Below are 16,544 nucleotides of genomic sequence, written 5' to 3' on the forward strand. Positions count from 1 at the left end.
GGCCTAGAGTAGAGGCTCTATATTTCTGTTGTGATTAAATCATCAGTTGCCTCTAAAATCTTCATTTTGCTGTTGCCTCAGTAAATAAAAATGGTCTCCTGCCAGACTGCTTGCTCTTCAGCTCCTTATAGTTTAAGGAGGAGTGCACATTCAGTTCAAACATTCTGACTTGGCAAATTTTGGTGTAACACTGTCAAGCAGAATTATATCACATCTGATACACTGAAGATTTGTAATGAGGTTTTCACCCCTCAGTGTTTCTGCACTGCCAGGCTGACAGTGCAAAAGTGAAAGCCAAGCTGCTACTGCTGGACACAATGGCTAAAATCCCTGAGCTTTATTCATACAGAGCTTTGCCCCAGGCTGGACCTTTGCCTTGTGCTCAAACTAACTAGTCTTCAGGAATCATTCTGCTCACTCAGTTTCGAAGTGATTAAAAAAATTATCATATGACACAAGGTGCAAAGTAATAGAAATTGGCCATCCATTAAATAGGGTATTGAAGGGTTATCTGCAATAGTTTGTGCAAGGAGATTCTTGAGATCTTTTTTAATAAACAAGTTAGATATACCCTGAATGTGAACAAGCAAGCCATCAGAATGGGAGCAAAATCACTCAGAGAATATAAGAGCTATTTCCTTTCCACTGGTTATAAAAGACATGGTCTATATGAGAGTATGAAGCTTTGTCTCTTTAAAGTGTCTGTGTCATAATCTTCATCTGTAGAACCACAAATAAATTATGAGTGTGATTCAGGGAGTTTTAGTATGAAACGTGAGCACTGAACATCTACTTACATCGTTCCAGTAAGACAGTCTACCCTTCAGCCATTGACACATTGCCTCGTGGTCACTGGGTTGAGTTCAGTATGGATTTGCCATGGCACAAGCCAATGGCCATCTCACCTCTCACAGCCTCAGAGCCATTCTCTGGATGTGGAAATATGAAAACACCTATCAAGCAAGGATTGATCAAACACCTCAAGGCAAGGATTTCAATTTTTGAATTAATCTCTAACTCAGTGCTCAGGGTCGCTTCTGTCTCTAGGCAGCCACTAAAATTGTTTTGCCTTTTTATTTCAGTTCCCGAGTACCTATTTCTTGTTGACTTCAGCTGAAATTAAGTTCTTATAATCTTTGAGGTATAAGGAGCTTGTTAAAATGAAAACCTTTACCTCATTTCAGAAGCAAGAGCGTTTCAATCATTATTTCTGCTTATTCTATCCTTTGAAATTCAAATGTGAAGCAAAACCCCTGTGGCATTATGAGTAAAACTGAACAACGCCAGCTTAGTTATATCCATTCACTTGTCCTTGCAAATGTGAGAGTTAATTTAGGAAACAGTTACTGAATAAGGAAAAATACCTCTTTAGATGTATATGGACACCAAGGTATATGGAATAAATGCTACTAAAAGGGGCATATCTAAATGACTAAGGATGAGAGCAAGAGACAAGAAAATGCAAATGCTGAAAACAGAATTAGAGAGAAAGAGGGATATTTCAGAAAGGCAGGAAAGTGAATGGAAGTAACAGTCGTGTGTGAATAAAAGCTGTAGGAGGGAGGAGGGACAGTTTGATTTTTTACCAATTCAGAGTACAAAGAGAGCAAGAACTGCAAAGGAGAAGGAATGCTTGAAAAGATGTCACTGTAGTGAGATCCATGAAATTAGGTGGCGGCAGGAACATAAGGGGTTTTGAGTGACCACATAGAAGGACAAAAAAATAAAAAGTAGCAACTAGATTTGAATTTAAGAGCTAATTATGAGCTCTCCATTTCAACAATAATGAATGCTCTTACTAACAATTGTATTTGATGGATGCTTCATGTATAAAATGGATGAAAAATATTAGTTATATTTATTTTTAAATGAGCTGGCTTGTGTTATTAGCTAATATAGTACTCCAACAGGTATTTTTCACAGGTAATACCAGTTGGTTCAATATGCAAAAGGTACGTCTTGACTTTACCATTTAGTAATATGACAAAATTCCATTGATCACCTTGCAGCTGCTGAATCACCTCCAGTTCAGGTGGATACTTGAACAAGCTGGTAGCTATTTAGAGATCTGAATAAAATAATTCTCTTGTCCATTAAGGCTCCAGTAAGTCCATGCATCCTTTTCACAAGGTGTCATTTACTTCTTAAACTAGTTTTATTCATTAAAGTAGTTTTGGGAATTCTGATGAATTGAGGGGAAATGACTCTTAAGATGTCATTCAGTGAAATTATCTCAGTCTCAAAGTTTGCAAATCTGGCATCATTCATAAAAGCTACAGTCACATGGGAAGCAGATCTTGTATCGAAATTTCTGTACAGTTTGGACTAAAACGTAAGTCTTTGCCTATGGTTCTAGGCTTAACAGGTGCTGTTTGGAATGCTTCATGTGGTCTGGTGAGTCATAAGTCTTGTTGGTTCCTACTGTAAAAGGCAGTGTGTGCAAGACACCTCTTCAAAAACATATTTTTTTTTTCTTCTCCAAATATGTTTTGATATCCCTTTCTTTTGGCTTAGCTGCCTCATTGAAGTTCCTGGCAGAAAAAGGCATGATACAGCTCATACCCCCACAGTGGTTCTTTTTTTCCAAAGAGAGAAGAATTTACCTCTAGAATGTCCAGCTCCTCAGAGCATAAACACCAGCTTACCAGAGGCAAAAATTGTAATTCTAAGGTAGTCAGACAAGGAAAACTGAAAAGGTCACTGAAATTGCTGGCCCATAAAAATAGAGAAGGAGGGTGCTGGGCATGGAGAAAAGCCGATGGGACATGATCCTGTGTTTTCAGCAGAGTTCAGGATGAGAAAACCACTTTGCTTCTCTGTGCTGCTCTAACTAAACAATAGAAAGTGTGGGCTCAGAACAGATCAGAATTGAGAAAGTGGGAGAAAATCAATAAATCTAGCCTGAAAATACAGCAAAAGCTGGAGAGTGAAGACTTCTCTCTCTCTTTCTCTCTCTTTCCCTTCCTTCCTTCCGCCACTTCCGCCACTTCCGCCACTTCCTTCCGCCACTTCCTTCCGCCACTTCCTTCTGCCACTTCCTTCCTTCCTTCCTTCCTTCCTTCCTTCCTTCCTTCCTTCCTTCCTTCCTTCCTTCCTTCCGCCACTTCCTTCCGCCACTTCCTTCCGCCACTTCCTTCCGCCACTTCCTTCCTCCACTTCCTTCCTCCACTTCCTTCCGCCACTTCCTTCCTTCCGCCACTTCCTTCCTTCCGCCACTTCCTTCCGCCACTTCCTTCCGCCACTTCCTTCCTTCCGCCACTTCCTTCCTTCCTTCCGCCACTTCCTTCCTTCCTTCCCTCCCTTTCTCTCTCTCTTTTTCTCTCTCTTTTCCTTCCTTCCTCCCTTCTGCAACTTCCTTCCACCACTTCCTAATCTTCCTTCCCTTCAGTAATAATCCAAAGGCTGTCCCTTACCAACATTTCCCTGCTGGGTGCCACCCCCAGCCATGTCCCACAGTGTCCATGGTGCTGAGCCCCTTTTACTTCCCCAGCTCTTCCAGCAGAGCCTTGGCCTCAGGCTGGATGTGCAACATCTTTGCCTTACAAAAAGCTGCTGAAAGGCTGTACTTTGGCAGCATGTCCTGGTTTCTTAGAATTGTGCTTTTTGGTGGATTGTATGAGTTGCCAAGAGGTGTGGGTGCTGCTGTGTAGAGGGATTATTCTACCTGCTTGTGAGGAAGCTTTTCCTCAGACATGTTCACGGCAGATCATCCCTGATGGGTTTTTTCCAATGTTCCTTGTTTTACATTCCCAGTGACTAAACAGGACTGCTGGAGAGCATGGCCCAGCTTTGCTCTCATATCTTGATGATGTGCTTGACAGTACTTGATCATGTAGAGAATTAAAGCAGAAAATAGGGGATTTTGCTTCTTCTCTTAATGCAAACAATGTGAATTCTGGCTGTAAACAGTTGTCATTATTCAGACTTCTATTTGCTTTCTCAGGCACCAAAAGCTCTTATTTTATGTTTTCAAAAATAGAAGAATTTAGACAGAATTTGAAAACTCTGCTCTATTGTTTGTTTTGTGGTAAAAGAATGCCTTTCCTTCACCTTTTAATTTAGTCTATAAAAGCATGAACTATGTCAGTGACAAAGAAGTAAAGGAAAGAAACCTTTTATGTTTCCTCCTCAGGAAAATTACATGCTTTTCCTTTCTTTTCCAATCCAACAAGGTATTTGGTTCCAAGTATTCATTTAACTACAGTATGAACACAAAATAAAGTGGCCTAAAGAAAGAAATGGCAAAGTAAACCAGATTATTCTGCTAACTTCTGTTTGAATAACCTACATAGAAATCATGTTTAGTTTATAGGAGCCAACCAAACTGCAAAAAGTTCAGAATGCAATCGAATTTCTATTAATATGGGCCACTCAAATATTTTAGAGGGAATATAACTCTTCCAATTTTAGAAGAGCTCAGTCTATGCTAAAAGTAAATCTGATCTTTCATTTCACTTATGATTCAGTATTAAATTAGGAAGATCATGCTTTAGAGTCAACAGAAGCAAAGGCCCAGTAATTACTGTGAGCTATTGTTGCATCTTTTTCTCCATTTCAATTTAGTTTTGACTCTAGAGTTTTCAATTCTAATCTCCTATTGCAGCACTCCTCTTTGTTTGTAAGCTTTCGAACTGCTTTTTGCCAGCTCGAAGCACAGAAGAGACAGACTTCAGTAGAAGCTGCAGGCTCTTCTTATTTCCGTTATGTCAAATTCATTTTAGAGTTAGGCATCAGAAATTGTGCAGTCAAGTTCATTCTGGGCCAGGACATCAGGGCTGTGCAGTCAAGCTCAGAACAGCTACTTTGCTTATTGTATAATACATTCTAAAGGAGCAAGCCCATTTATTATAGAAGAAAAAAAAAAAAAAAACAAACCAAAAACCAAAACACCTTTGATATTTATTAAACTTTCCTGTGCACATTTGCACATTTTTCTGATTTTTAAAAATTTTCTTTTACTGATTGTTCTTCACATAAATTATGTTAAATTAATTAAAAGCAGTAGTTTCAATCAGATTTAACAATTTGCAATGATATCATATCAGAGAAAAATGTTACTGCACACAATTATTAGGAGACATTAAATTAAAATTGCTTTGGAGGAAGAGACAAGACAGAGTATTATTTATTTCATTCTGTCCAAATTCTTCTTCATTTTGGTCTGATGGTAAAAATTTGATTAAAATATGTAAACTAATGGTGCCTTTCATAAAGATTTAATGTTGCTACGTGAATATGCTGACTTTCAACTAGAAGGTTTGGAAGCTGATTATATTTGCTTTTAAATAGGGGGAAATGATATCCAGAAATCAAGTTAGCATCTACTCTTCTTTTTCTTTTCTAAGTCAGACCAGATTATAAGTAATTTCTAAATTTAATACCTATTATCCTACAGTGAAATTCTGTCACTGTTGGTGAATAAAATAACATGCAAACAGAACTCTCCTTCCCTATTTAGCAATGGTTATTTTATTTTTTTTTCTGCAGCAGTGTGTCTCCAACAGGGAGATCACTGTTTTGGTAACCTAAATGTGGTCAGGTCATTTCCCTGGTCAACATTGCTTAATCTGGTTTGCCTAGCTTGATTATGATCTTGATAAAAATTGCAGAAGATAGAATTTATTTGTTATTTTCTCTCTGACATTTCTTTTTTTTGCTCTTTTGATTTCAGCCACTCAGGCCTCTAAGTCTCCCTCAAGTGTCTATCCCCAACTATATCCTAATATAGAAGTGAAATTAATTTCAGGAAAATTCATTCACTGCAATGTGTTGTGTTTGTACCTTAGGCAATCATTTCTTTTAGACCAAGGGTGCAAAGGGCAAAAAGTAGTCAGCTGCCATTTCAGCTGAAATGTTCATTTCAGCTGGCATATTGCTTTTCTGTGGAGAAGTGAAAAATATTTGTATAACAACTTAAGTGAAATTCCTGTCCTATATGCACATCTTTATGTGTTATTAGGATTTTCCTTATTAATTCACACAGGCATAGAACTATTGTCTCTCAGAGGAGGAGAATAAGCATGTGATTTCCTTATTCTTTCATACATTCTCTCCTTTTATCTATAGAGAGATTATTGGGATTTTTTAGTGATGTTTAAATCTTCTGTACTATTAACACGACTTCATAGACCACTGCAATGTTTTCCTGTATTGCTTAAGAAAGGCTTGTGTCCTCCCATAGTCTTTCAGCTTAAGCCTGAACATTTTTTTTTTCCTTGGGACCTTTTAATGCTGACTAGGTGACATAATCCATATCCATCTCCCCAGCTCAGGAACTCAGGAATTCATAAGTGTTCCTTTAAGCTTTTCTTCAGATTATCCTGTGCTTTTGTGGGACTCTCTATCAAGGACTTCAGTTATGAAAGGGAAAAGCACACAGATAAAAACAAAGCTCTCTCTTAAAGGGAAGGTTACTTGGCTTCAGAGTTGTCTTCTTCAGACACAGAATCAAGGCTGATGTTTCCTTTATGCCATGACATAGGCACTGTTCTTAAATTTAGAAATTCTGCTCACACTTCACAAAACTCAGTTTTGTGCTTAGGTATTGAGTAATTGTAGTGCTGGCACATCTTTGCTCAATGCAATGCAGCATCAAGTGTCGTAACACCAGGACTGAGGAAAGGTAGGGAACAGCACCTCTTTTTCTAAAGCAGTACCCTAATTTGTGCTCCTTACAGGAAGCTGGTATTCTCAACAGGTGTTGCAAAGTCCTAGTTGACATAATCTTCCTCTTTATGTATTTTCACTGTTGCAGATTAAAATATGGTAGATTTTTATGGCACTGAAAGTTCTGCTTCTCTCCTTTTGTTCTTTTAGAATGCACTTAATTATTGCTCTCTAAGGTCATATATTCCTAGACTGAATTTCAGTGAGGGTTTCCCAGAGGTTTCAGCGCATAACTTTAATGAAAGCTTTTGAACCTTTGGCACATTTTCTTGAAAGCTTCTACCAGCCGTTATAACATCCCAGGGAGATGGGAAAACTGAGGACTCCTGTATAAAATTATGACGTTTATCATGTTGTATTTGCCCCATGCTCATAATTTCTATGTACAGTCATCAGTTCTACAGCATCATGCAGTCTTCTGGATCAGAAGCTGTGGTATCTCCTGGACTTTATATAAATGCTATCACAAATTAGTTTTTCTAATAGTAATAATCTAAATGTTGTTTACATACTAGTAAGGACTAAATTTTGTCATGCAACCAAGGAAGAAATTTTTTATGATGCCAGTGGTGAGACACTGGCACAGATTACCCAGAGAGGTGATGGGAGGTCCATCCCTGGAAACATTCGAGGTCAGGATGGACAGGACTCTGAGCCACATGGTCCAGTTGAAGATGTCCCTGTTCGGTGCAGAGGTGCTTTAAAGTTCCCTTACAACTCATGCTATTCTATGACTCTGTGATTCCATGGTAAATAATAATTGTGTTCTCAAAATAGCATAATCTCTAAAATTTGATCAAAGACAGCAAGTTAAGATGGGCCAGTTTCTAAATGCTATTGAGCCAAATAAATATATTCATAGCAGACTCAATAGCTGTTACTTAAAAAGTTCTATGGAATCAAATTTTTATTTGCAATCCTTAAAAAGTTGTTTAAATTTTAAAAACCTTTCTTTTTAATATGTGCTTAGCCATCCTGCAATGGCACTTGGTAAACATAAACACAAATATTTGCTCTAGGTGAGGGTTTGGGTCTAGTGTTTTGGCATATTTGCTTCATATAGCATGATTCTCATTCCTCTCCCTGCCCTTTATTTCCTTTCTTTTTCTTTTTCTCAATAATCAAAATTGGATTTCTGTCCTGCTGAGGTTGTTACATATCAAAATTTTCCTGTTCTTCACTGAAATATTATCAAGTGGAAGCCTGTAGATGTTAGAGGAAATGCAGATAAATACATATGATAAACAAATACATAAATGCAAACATAAATATGTAAATAAAAGGAATCTCACATACTTCAGTACAGCCAGACAGTAATGCTCCCACTGGAAAGCAGAATTCAAGTTACTGGATCAGTTAATAAATCTCTGTGTGAATTCTGTCTCTTCTTTAGGATGCTGCTGACAAAGTGTGTATGACAAAAAGAAATCCAGAGAGTTGTGAAACTGCCCCTGAGTTTTACGGATGGATTTCCCTATTTCTTGTGCAGCCAAAAATGGTTGCGAAAAAGAAACCGTATGGAAAGCTGTGTGGATGTTGGACAGCCAGAGTTGAGGAAGCTGTGCCTGATAGCAACTCCATTGCTGCCATGTGTAGGACAGGATATTTCCAGGAAATAGTCAGAGAGGTTGCATGAAAAGAAAACAGTAGATGGGGTTTTTGCTCTAAAAGTTCTGCAGCCAGCAGCTTTTGTTAGACACGCACTATGTATCTCTGAGCTCCCTGATGCTACTGACTGGGCCTGCAGAGTTTGACTGAAAGAGCAGCTTCTTTGCTTGCAGTATTCTTCAGTGACCTTCAATCATCACTGAAAATTTATCTTTTGAACTTAATATATCAAGTGATATTGCTTGATGAAGAGATAACTGGAAATGCAAACTCAGTAGAGCAGGAAACATCCAAAAATAGTGGTCAGAGAATCCACATGGATAAGCACAGTCAAACTATGGGGTGAGTGGTACTGGTGTGTGTCCTCTTTGCTGGTCATAGGAAGATTCCTCTCAGCCTTTTTGATTTTGTACTCTGCTTCTGCACCTGGGCATCCATGTGACCTTTACATTCATTGGGTATTTAGAACCCCCCTTCTGTCTCCCTGTGTCATGTCAAGCTGCTCATAGCTGCTGTTGTCTCGGTTCCCTGCGCAGGTGAACGGCATTGATCTCCGCGGTGCTACCCACGAGCAGGCTGCGGCTGCGCTCAAAGGAGCGGGGCAGACGGTAACCATCATAGCACAATACCAGCCAGAGGGTAAGTGAAACAACATCCTGCCAGGCACGTGGCAAAAGAGGAGAGCTCTGGAGCCACTCATTTCACAGGGTGAGGCTGCTCTAGCTATCATCAGCAGTCATCTGCGATGAAAATCAAAGTGGCGATTCTGTCCCAAGGAAATGGCTGTACTTTTGTCACAGAGCACTCTTTAAGTGTGCATATAACAACAACACAGTAATCAACACTTAGTTATTCATTTTATCCTCATTAGTGCTCGTTTTGTGTTCATTTCTAGTCTCTTCCTGGAAATAGGTAGTGCAAAAGATAGATTAAGAGAGACCAGAAATGCCAGGAAGAGCTGCCATTGCTTCAAACAGTCAGATTAGAATTAGACAAGGATAAATGCTTCCTGCAGAATGTGTAGAGCTCCCGTTATTACTTTTGGATGACAGCATCCTTGTACCTTCAGGGCAATTAGACCTGGATAACAACTACTTATTAGAGAAAATGACAGCTTTCTAAATAAAAGCATCAGCAGGAAATTCAGCAAAATGCAAGACATTTAATGTGGGATGCATCTCATTCAAATTCTGCTGTCAAATATTTAGCTTTCTAGAAGTTAAGCTAGTTCCAGTGGGCAGAGGTAGGCACTGATTTGGAGATTGATTTGGAGATTGATTTGGAGTCCAGATTTAAAGGACAAGGCTCCTTGTTGTCCATGATCAGTGCCCCAGATGACTATCTGAGGTTCTCAAGGGATTTGTGAGAGGAATATTACCTTCTGATTGGAACTCAAGGTGGTTTTTCTCTTCAGTAGTTATTACTTTTAAAGTCTTTGCCAGATTAATTCAGCAAGTACAAGTGTCTGTGAAGATTTGCTGGCACCGTGTTATCATTTTTCAGGAAGCAGTTCCAGCTCAATTCACAAGTTGATTCTGCCTGATTGTGCCCAGCCTAGGAGATATGCAAGTCTCATAGGTGAAACAACAGCTCTAATAACATGCTCAGTCAGTCAGGTTTTTTTAGGGAAGTGAATTAGTACTTCCAGAATTTATCTAATATGATACTTTCTTTAATTTCTTTGGATCCTGATGATAGCAATCAAGTAGAAAAGGAGCTTCTATTTTAGTCAAATGTACAGTTGTGCTTCAGATCTGGAATCAAGCATCCATTTATTACTTTATCTGTGCTTGAGTCACCAAGCAGAATAAGTTGGGCCAAGAGGGCCAACTTAGAAATGGGAAGATGAGGGAAAATGAAATTGAAAGTATCTATCTTCAGTTAAATAAATGGAACATATTAATATAAAAATGCATGAGTAATAATCAGCATTATTTCAAAGAAGTGTTGAAAAGCAATTGCATTACAGATAGAGCTCTGCACTGGGCTCTGAATGAAACCATGTTCCTATTAGTTCCAGCAATCTTGTTTTCTGTCTGGTGATTTTGCACTGCAATTATCACCATGGTGTCTGAGTACTTGTAGCAATCAGTGGCATGTCACAGTTGTTCCATGCCATTGTTAATACACAAAAAATTACATTGCTTGACAGCTTTTTCCTATTAGGATTGAACTTCTAGTTGACATATTTGTACCCTACATTTTAGCAGCTCAGTCCTGTATCGAATTTAGTTTTGGTGAGCATACAATTCAAGTGATACTGATGAAATCCATCAGGTATTATTCTGGATATTTATTCCATGTATTCTATTTATTCTGTGTCATTGCTCCATTCACCAAAGTCCCTGTTGAGGGCAGACTAGTCCCAGCTGCATCACTTCTTGTCAGTGAAGCAAAGCCAGTTTTCTGTTTGTGCCAAATAGCCCAAAACACACCACTGTGAGTGAAGCTTGTGAGGAACAGGGCCCAAAAGTTTGTTGTTTTATAGTAAATGATTAAGTCTTTACAGGTAGTGAGTCTATAGTTGTCCAGTATGTGTTATGTTACAGCTGAAATATTTAATTTTAATCTGAGATTCTGGTTAATGCAAACTGCATAAGTCAAATGTAAAATGAAACATTTGTTTCCTGAGAGTTCCCTCACCACAAAGAAAGATGAAAAAACTTCTAAAGAGTTACATAATCTTCACAAAGAAAAACACACTCTACATGAGACTAAATACTTACTTTATTCTAAAGTTATTGCAGAACTCTTTTTGTCCTTTATTTGAAATTTATACCTGATTTCTTATTTACTATATCTTATCTTGTTGCGTATATTGGAATATAGTCATAAAATAGTCTTAAAACTGTACATCTGTCCTTCCCTCAGGGGCTTCTCACTTTTAAATCCTTCCAAATCTAGTAAAGTACATAAGCTAAGTTGGCTGGTAGCTTCTTCCATTTTCACACTAGAAGTTCTGAGTTGTTACTACAACTTCAGGTTTTTCTGGAGAGATCTAAGAATAGTTACTACAAATGTTAATCAGTACTTTTTTAAAATGTCTTTGATTATTAAGCCATTTGATGTCGTTGCAAAAAAAAAGCCAACATTCAACAAACCCTTTAGCTATTGATATTTCAGGTATTGAGTGATGATGATGTAAGTACCAGTCAATACTGTAAGCAAGCTGATGATTAGCAATTAAAATTGTGAGTAGAGAAGGCTTATTTTATGCAGTGAAGGAAAGCTTCCTATATGATTATTGGTATTTTCTCAAAAAATAAATAATATGCTATGCTGTGGGAAGAAAATAAGGTAAATATTATAGAAACAGCTTTCAAAGTTTAAATGTTCCTTTCCTTGTTTCAAACAGAATCCCATTCAAAGCCTCATATGAACTTCCTTCACATTTATGTGTAGAGACTTGACAAAAAATCTCATGAGAATGGTAACTCCTACAAAAAAAATAAAACAAACCCTAGTGCTTGCCATCAGTTTGAATAGCTTTTCCCATCAACATTGTGGTGGGGTTTTTTTGTCATCCTGTTTGGAATGCATAAATGCAGAGATGAGCTCAGACAAAACAGAATAGCATCACGACATTTTTTTGAATGCTGTCAGATCTGTTGTTGGTGATGGTGCTCAGCTGAACCACACTGCTCATCCCTCAGATGGAAGTGGTCTGGGTGAAAATGCTGTAAAAGAGCACAGATACTGTGAATAAAGGGAGAATAGAAGAGACAAACATAAACATTGTAAAGTTGTTGAATGGAAATAAAAGGGATAGTATAAATGCAGAACGAATTCCTCAGTTTTGCTCCTCAGTCCCTTTTTTTCCTCATTTACACTCACCACCTTTATTTCCCACTTCTCTCTGAGAAACAGAAGAGGAAAAGCATTATAAAAATCCAAACAAGTCTAAATTCTGTGAGCAGAATTAGGGATAGATTATTAAGAGCAAGAGGAGAACAAATCACAAAAGTTGAAAAAATCAGGGCTCAGCAGTAGAAATACATATTTAGAAACAGCAGCCAACAGGCCTTTTGTAGTGATTCCTTATTTTATTTTAAAAACTGAAAATAACCTGTGTACTGTACGTTATGTGCACATGTATTGTGTAAATGGGGGAGAATGAATGTTAAGAATCATGATCTCTCAATAATCACTGTCGATGTAGTTTATATGGAGGTTTGTTGGTGTATTCAATCTACACTAACTAGACCTCATAGGCTTAAAAAAAGTAACCTTTCATATTCTTGTGAAACTCACATCTTCTGCTTGTGGTTGATATGAGATTAAAGATAATTTAGGGACCAAAAGCTACTTAGAACAAAATTAGAAGACAAACCAATCACTTATATTTAGCTTTGTACTCCAATTTCTTAATAATCAGAAGCATTTTGACTTTCCTTAACAGCATAACAACTCTCATATCTCTTTTAAAATATTGCACAAATTTGAAGTAAATGCAAAATAAAAACCTGAGCCTGGGAAATAATCTTAGGATGGATCAGTGTGTCCCTACTAAACAATTAAGTGGAAATTAAAATGGAATATATACCATACATTTTACACTTCCAGATTTTTCATCAGGACATATTTTGCATTTTAACAGCAAAAGTTGCAAGTACAGCGCAGTATGGAAGGAATTAAGAAAAAGAAAACAACATTTTTTCAGTTAAGCTACAATATATTTTTAAAGAAAAGTGAACTTTGGTGGAAATAGTGATGATTTGCCCTGAAAGACACAGCTTGGAAGTGGGGACAAACAAAGTTCTAGTCTCCTAATAAAGCTGCTAAAAAGCTTTATTGCACATTTTAGTCTCAAAAGCTCATGTTCCTTTCCCCCACAGCAATGTGAAAAGGTGAAGTGTAGCCTTAAGATTTTTGAAAAATATTCTGTGTCAATGGTCTGCGAGCTGAGCTGTGCTGCATTGCAGTACCTCTGCAGCTATTGCCTCACAACAGTGCCTGGAAAAGTGTTAAACCAATTGGAAGTTTCATGTGCTTTCAATCTTTCAAGAGAGCCGATTAAACAGCTCATTGATTACAGTTTGATTAGAGCAGCTGGCACTGCAGAGGTTAAAAAGTTATTACAAGGAAAGAATTTGTGCTTTATCTCTTTGTGAGCGAGCTGCTGCTCGGTGCCTGTTGTGAGGTGAGGAGCTGAGCTTTAGCTACAGGAAGAGTGTGAGGGGGAGAGACACTGTGAGAGGCAGTGTCTGTCTCTGCAGGCAATAGCTAAAGCAATTTTTGAAGAACTGCATCTAAGCAACTTCTGGAAGCTCTGATAACTAAATTTATTTTTTTATTCTTTTGCTCCTAATTGTGGGAGGCTTCATAGTACATTGAAATAGACCTAACTTTTATGAGCAGCCCCAGATTTTATGAAAAAGTATCCCTTGTCTTACACATTTGCCTGAGCTGCAGATGCTGAGATTCACTTTTTTGAAAATACCAGGTGAAAAATCGAAGAGTAATTTCTGAAGGTCTCTGAAGTGATGGATATTTTTTAGCATTTACCCCTTTTTTATTCCTTGTTCCTGCCTCAGAGTACTAACACTTGTCTCCTCTTTTGGTACAGCAGTCACATAGATTCCTGATTCAGACATTTAACCTTTCCAGCTGCTGTGGGAATTAAGTAGATAAAAAATATGGAAGAAAAAGAAAATAATTGTACTTATTCATCTTTGCCTCACTTACTTCTGTACTTTGAAATGTGACTAGCCATATTATAGCTCCCTTTCCCCAGCTGTTAAGAAGGAATATAGCTTAATTACTTGGATAAAGTTGCATTACAGCAGTTGGCTTTCATCTGGAAGCCAGTGTATCCAATTGCCAAAGAATGCAAGATATTAGAGTTACATTTCATGCATGTGCATTAAAGAGCAGAACATAATCTTGGAATGGCCAGGCTGGATCTGACCAAAGCACATTTGCTGAGGATCCAATTTCCAACAGTGGCCAGCAGTTTACAGAGAGGAGAAAGACCAGGACAAGCACGCAGTGATACTAGCCCTGAGTACTGTCCTGCTCACCAGGGGGGTGAAAAATCCTCTCCTTGTCCTCAGGCAGAAAACACCACCACTATAAAAATGAATAAAAGCGAAAAAAAGTTTAGAGGTATCTTTCATAGATTGTCCTGCTGAAGTTCAGTAAGTGAATTTTGTTGAGAAGCTTGGTCCATTTCTTTAAAGTTAGGAAACTTGAGAAAGAATGAGAAATACAAATGACAAAACTCAACATTAAGATAGTATATTTTTCCCCTTGTATTTGAGCCTTTTTTTTTTACTTGACATCTCAAGAGACGAAGCATTGTTCCAGAACTAGAGAAATTTGTATTTCAAATCTCCATTCATTGATAATGGTTGATAGTGCACCAGAGTTCTCCTATGGAAGAGACTTTCAAATAGCAATATTAAAGGCTGTTTTTTCCCCCTCTTTTTTACAGTGGCATCTCCAACTCTGCTGTTTTCTTACTTACCCACAGAGAGTTTTTGCTGTGTTGAAGAACAGTAAATGGTTTTCTCTAGCTGGTGAAATGGCAGGCCCATACCTCCCTTACTTGTCCAAGAAGTGCCCGTCGAAAAGAGGCTAGCCAGACCATAGAATAATTTCCATTGTAAGCGACCTTTAAAGGCCAACTAAGATATAAAACCATGATCTTATATCTTCAACTGCATCAGTTGCTCAGAGCCCCATCCAATGTGGCCTTGATTGTTTCCAGAGATGGCATAACAGATGATGCTGTCAAAACTGTTTCTCCCTTCTTGTAGTTCTAACACGTTTTGCTTCAACAAAAGTTCCAGAGTTCACTTAGCAAGAAATTGCCTCTTTGTTGCAGAGATTTCTGTGTTAGTGGAGATGTTTAACGGGGTTGTGTGGCTGCAGTACACAATTTCTTCTAACACACCAAATGGTATTTGTTGTGTTCAAAACTAATCCTTGAGTGCTCCAGGCTATTTCAGCAGTTAATGTACAGGGTTAAATGTTAGGGTTGGTATTTTCTGCCTTTCTTTTGATGTAATAAATATAATTTTGTTACCCTTTAGAAAATGCACAAATGCCAATATAGTGCCCACTTCTCTGGCCATGCAAGACCTTTGCCTTAGGTTTAGCTTTAGTGCCTGTATTTGCTGCATATTATTTAGAATATGCTGCTTTTATTTTTACAATGTTGAAGAAAAGCCTTTAAGTTTATCATTTCATTGCAAGTTTCACAATATCTTTACTTCAAGTAAAAAAACCCTAAAGCATATCTAAAATGGAAAGGATGGTTAAAAAATCTCCCTGATAAACTTTCAAATTATTTTCTTATCTCACAGCATTTCCTTTCTGTTTGCCTGAGCTGTTCTCACCACAGCTTCCACTCTACTGCAAATTAACTCTAGTCCCTGAGTGACTCTGTCTGTGTTCATGGACATTGCCCCAGCACTGACAGATATTTCTGGGGCTCATCAGATGCCACAGCTGAAGCACCAGGGATTACAAATGTTCTTGTAAAGTCAAGCCTTAATAGACTTCCCATAAGACACAAAAGGTTACATTTTAATCCCTCTGTTAAATTTGAAGATCACTTTCCTAGTAGAGTTACATAGTGAAACCTGTACAACATTAAATATTTTATTTTAAAAAGAAGAAATTTTTTTTGTCTTTTCTAAAATAGTCAGCACTCACTATGCATCTATGCATGAAACAAGTTATGGATATATTTTCTTAATGTTTTTCTGCAGATGCACTTGTGTTTAATGTAGTCATCCTTGTCTGCTGGAGTGTATTTGCTGTTTCCTTACAGACTCCTGAGCTTTCTCAATTCCCATTTTCATGAATGTTTCATTTTAAGTACTTAGTTTTTCTTTCAACCATATTTAACTCTTGTTTCTATCAACTGGCTTTAAATTTCCTTGGAATAGTACATTCTTTATTGAAGAATATACAGTTGTCAATGTTGTGCAGGGAAAGTATGATTTCCTTTTAAAAGCCATCTTTTGTTCTTTTAAATGTGAAAACATGAAGCTATGTGGTTGGGAGTTTTTTTTCCTGTAGTCCTTTAAGCTTCATTAGAAGTGCAGGTCTTGCTTAGTTTTTTGTTGTTCATACACAGCCGTCTGTGCTTAGTCATATTTATGTACACATGGAATGAGTGTATCTTTTAATTCCTGCTGGAGATTATTAATTACTTTCCTTTGACAATTTATTAATTTAAATTCAGTATTTTCCACTTTTTTCTGTTTTCTTGAGGTTTGTTAATAAGTTTGGTTGGGAATACAAATCAAGAGTTGGTTTTG

At 37.6% G+C, this 16,544-nt stretch overlaps 1 protein-coding gene across 39 annotated transcripts in view; it reads left to right on the forward strand.

Annotated features, from left to right (window-relative positions):
• The window catches only part of DLG2 (discs large MAGUK scaffold protein 2), a 993,421-nt gene that overhangs the window by 793,652 nt on the left and 183,225 nt on the right, over positions 1-16,544 (forward strand). For all 39 annotated transcript variants that reach the window (XM_074535042.1, XM_074535043.1, XM_074535044.1 and 36 more), the window contains one exon: positions 8,811-8,913. In XM_074535042.1, the coding sequence (XP_074391143.1) occupies positions 8,811-8,913 (103 nt within the window). The remainder of the gene's footprint in view (positions 1-8,810; positions 8,914-16,544) is intronic.

Source organism: Zonotrichia albicollis, chromosome 2 (genome assembly GCF_047830755.1).
Source record: "Zonotrichia albicollis isolate bZonAlb1 chromosome 2, bZonAlb1.hap1, whole genome shotgun sequence".
Classification (NCBI taxonomy): Eukaryota; Metazoa; Chordata; class Aves; order Passeriformes; family Passerellidae; genus Zonotrichia; species Zonotrichia albicollis.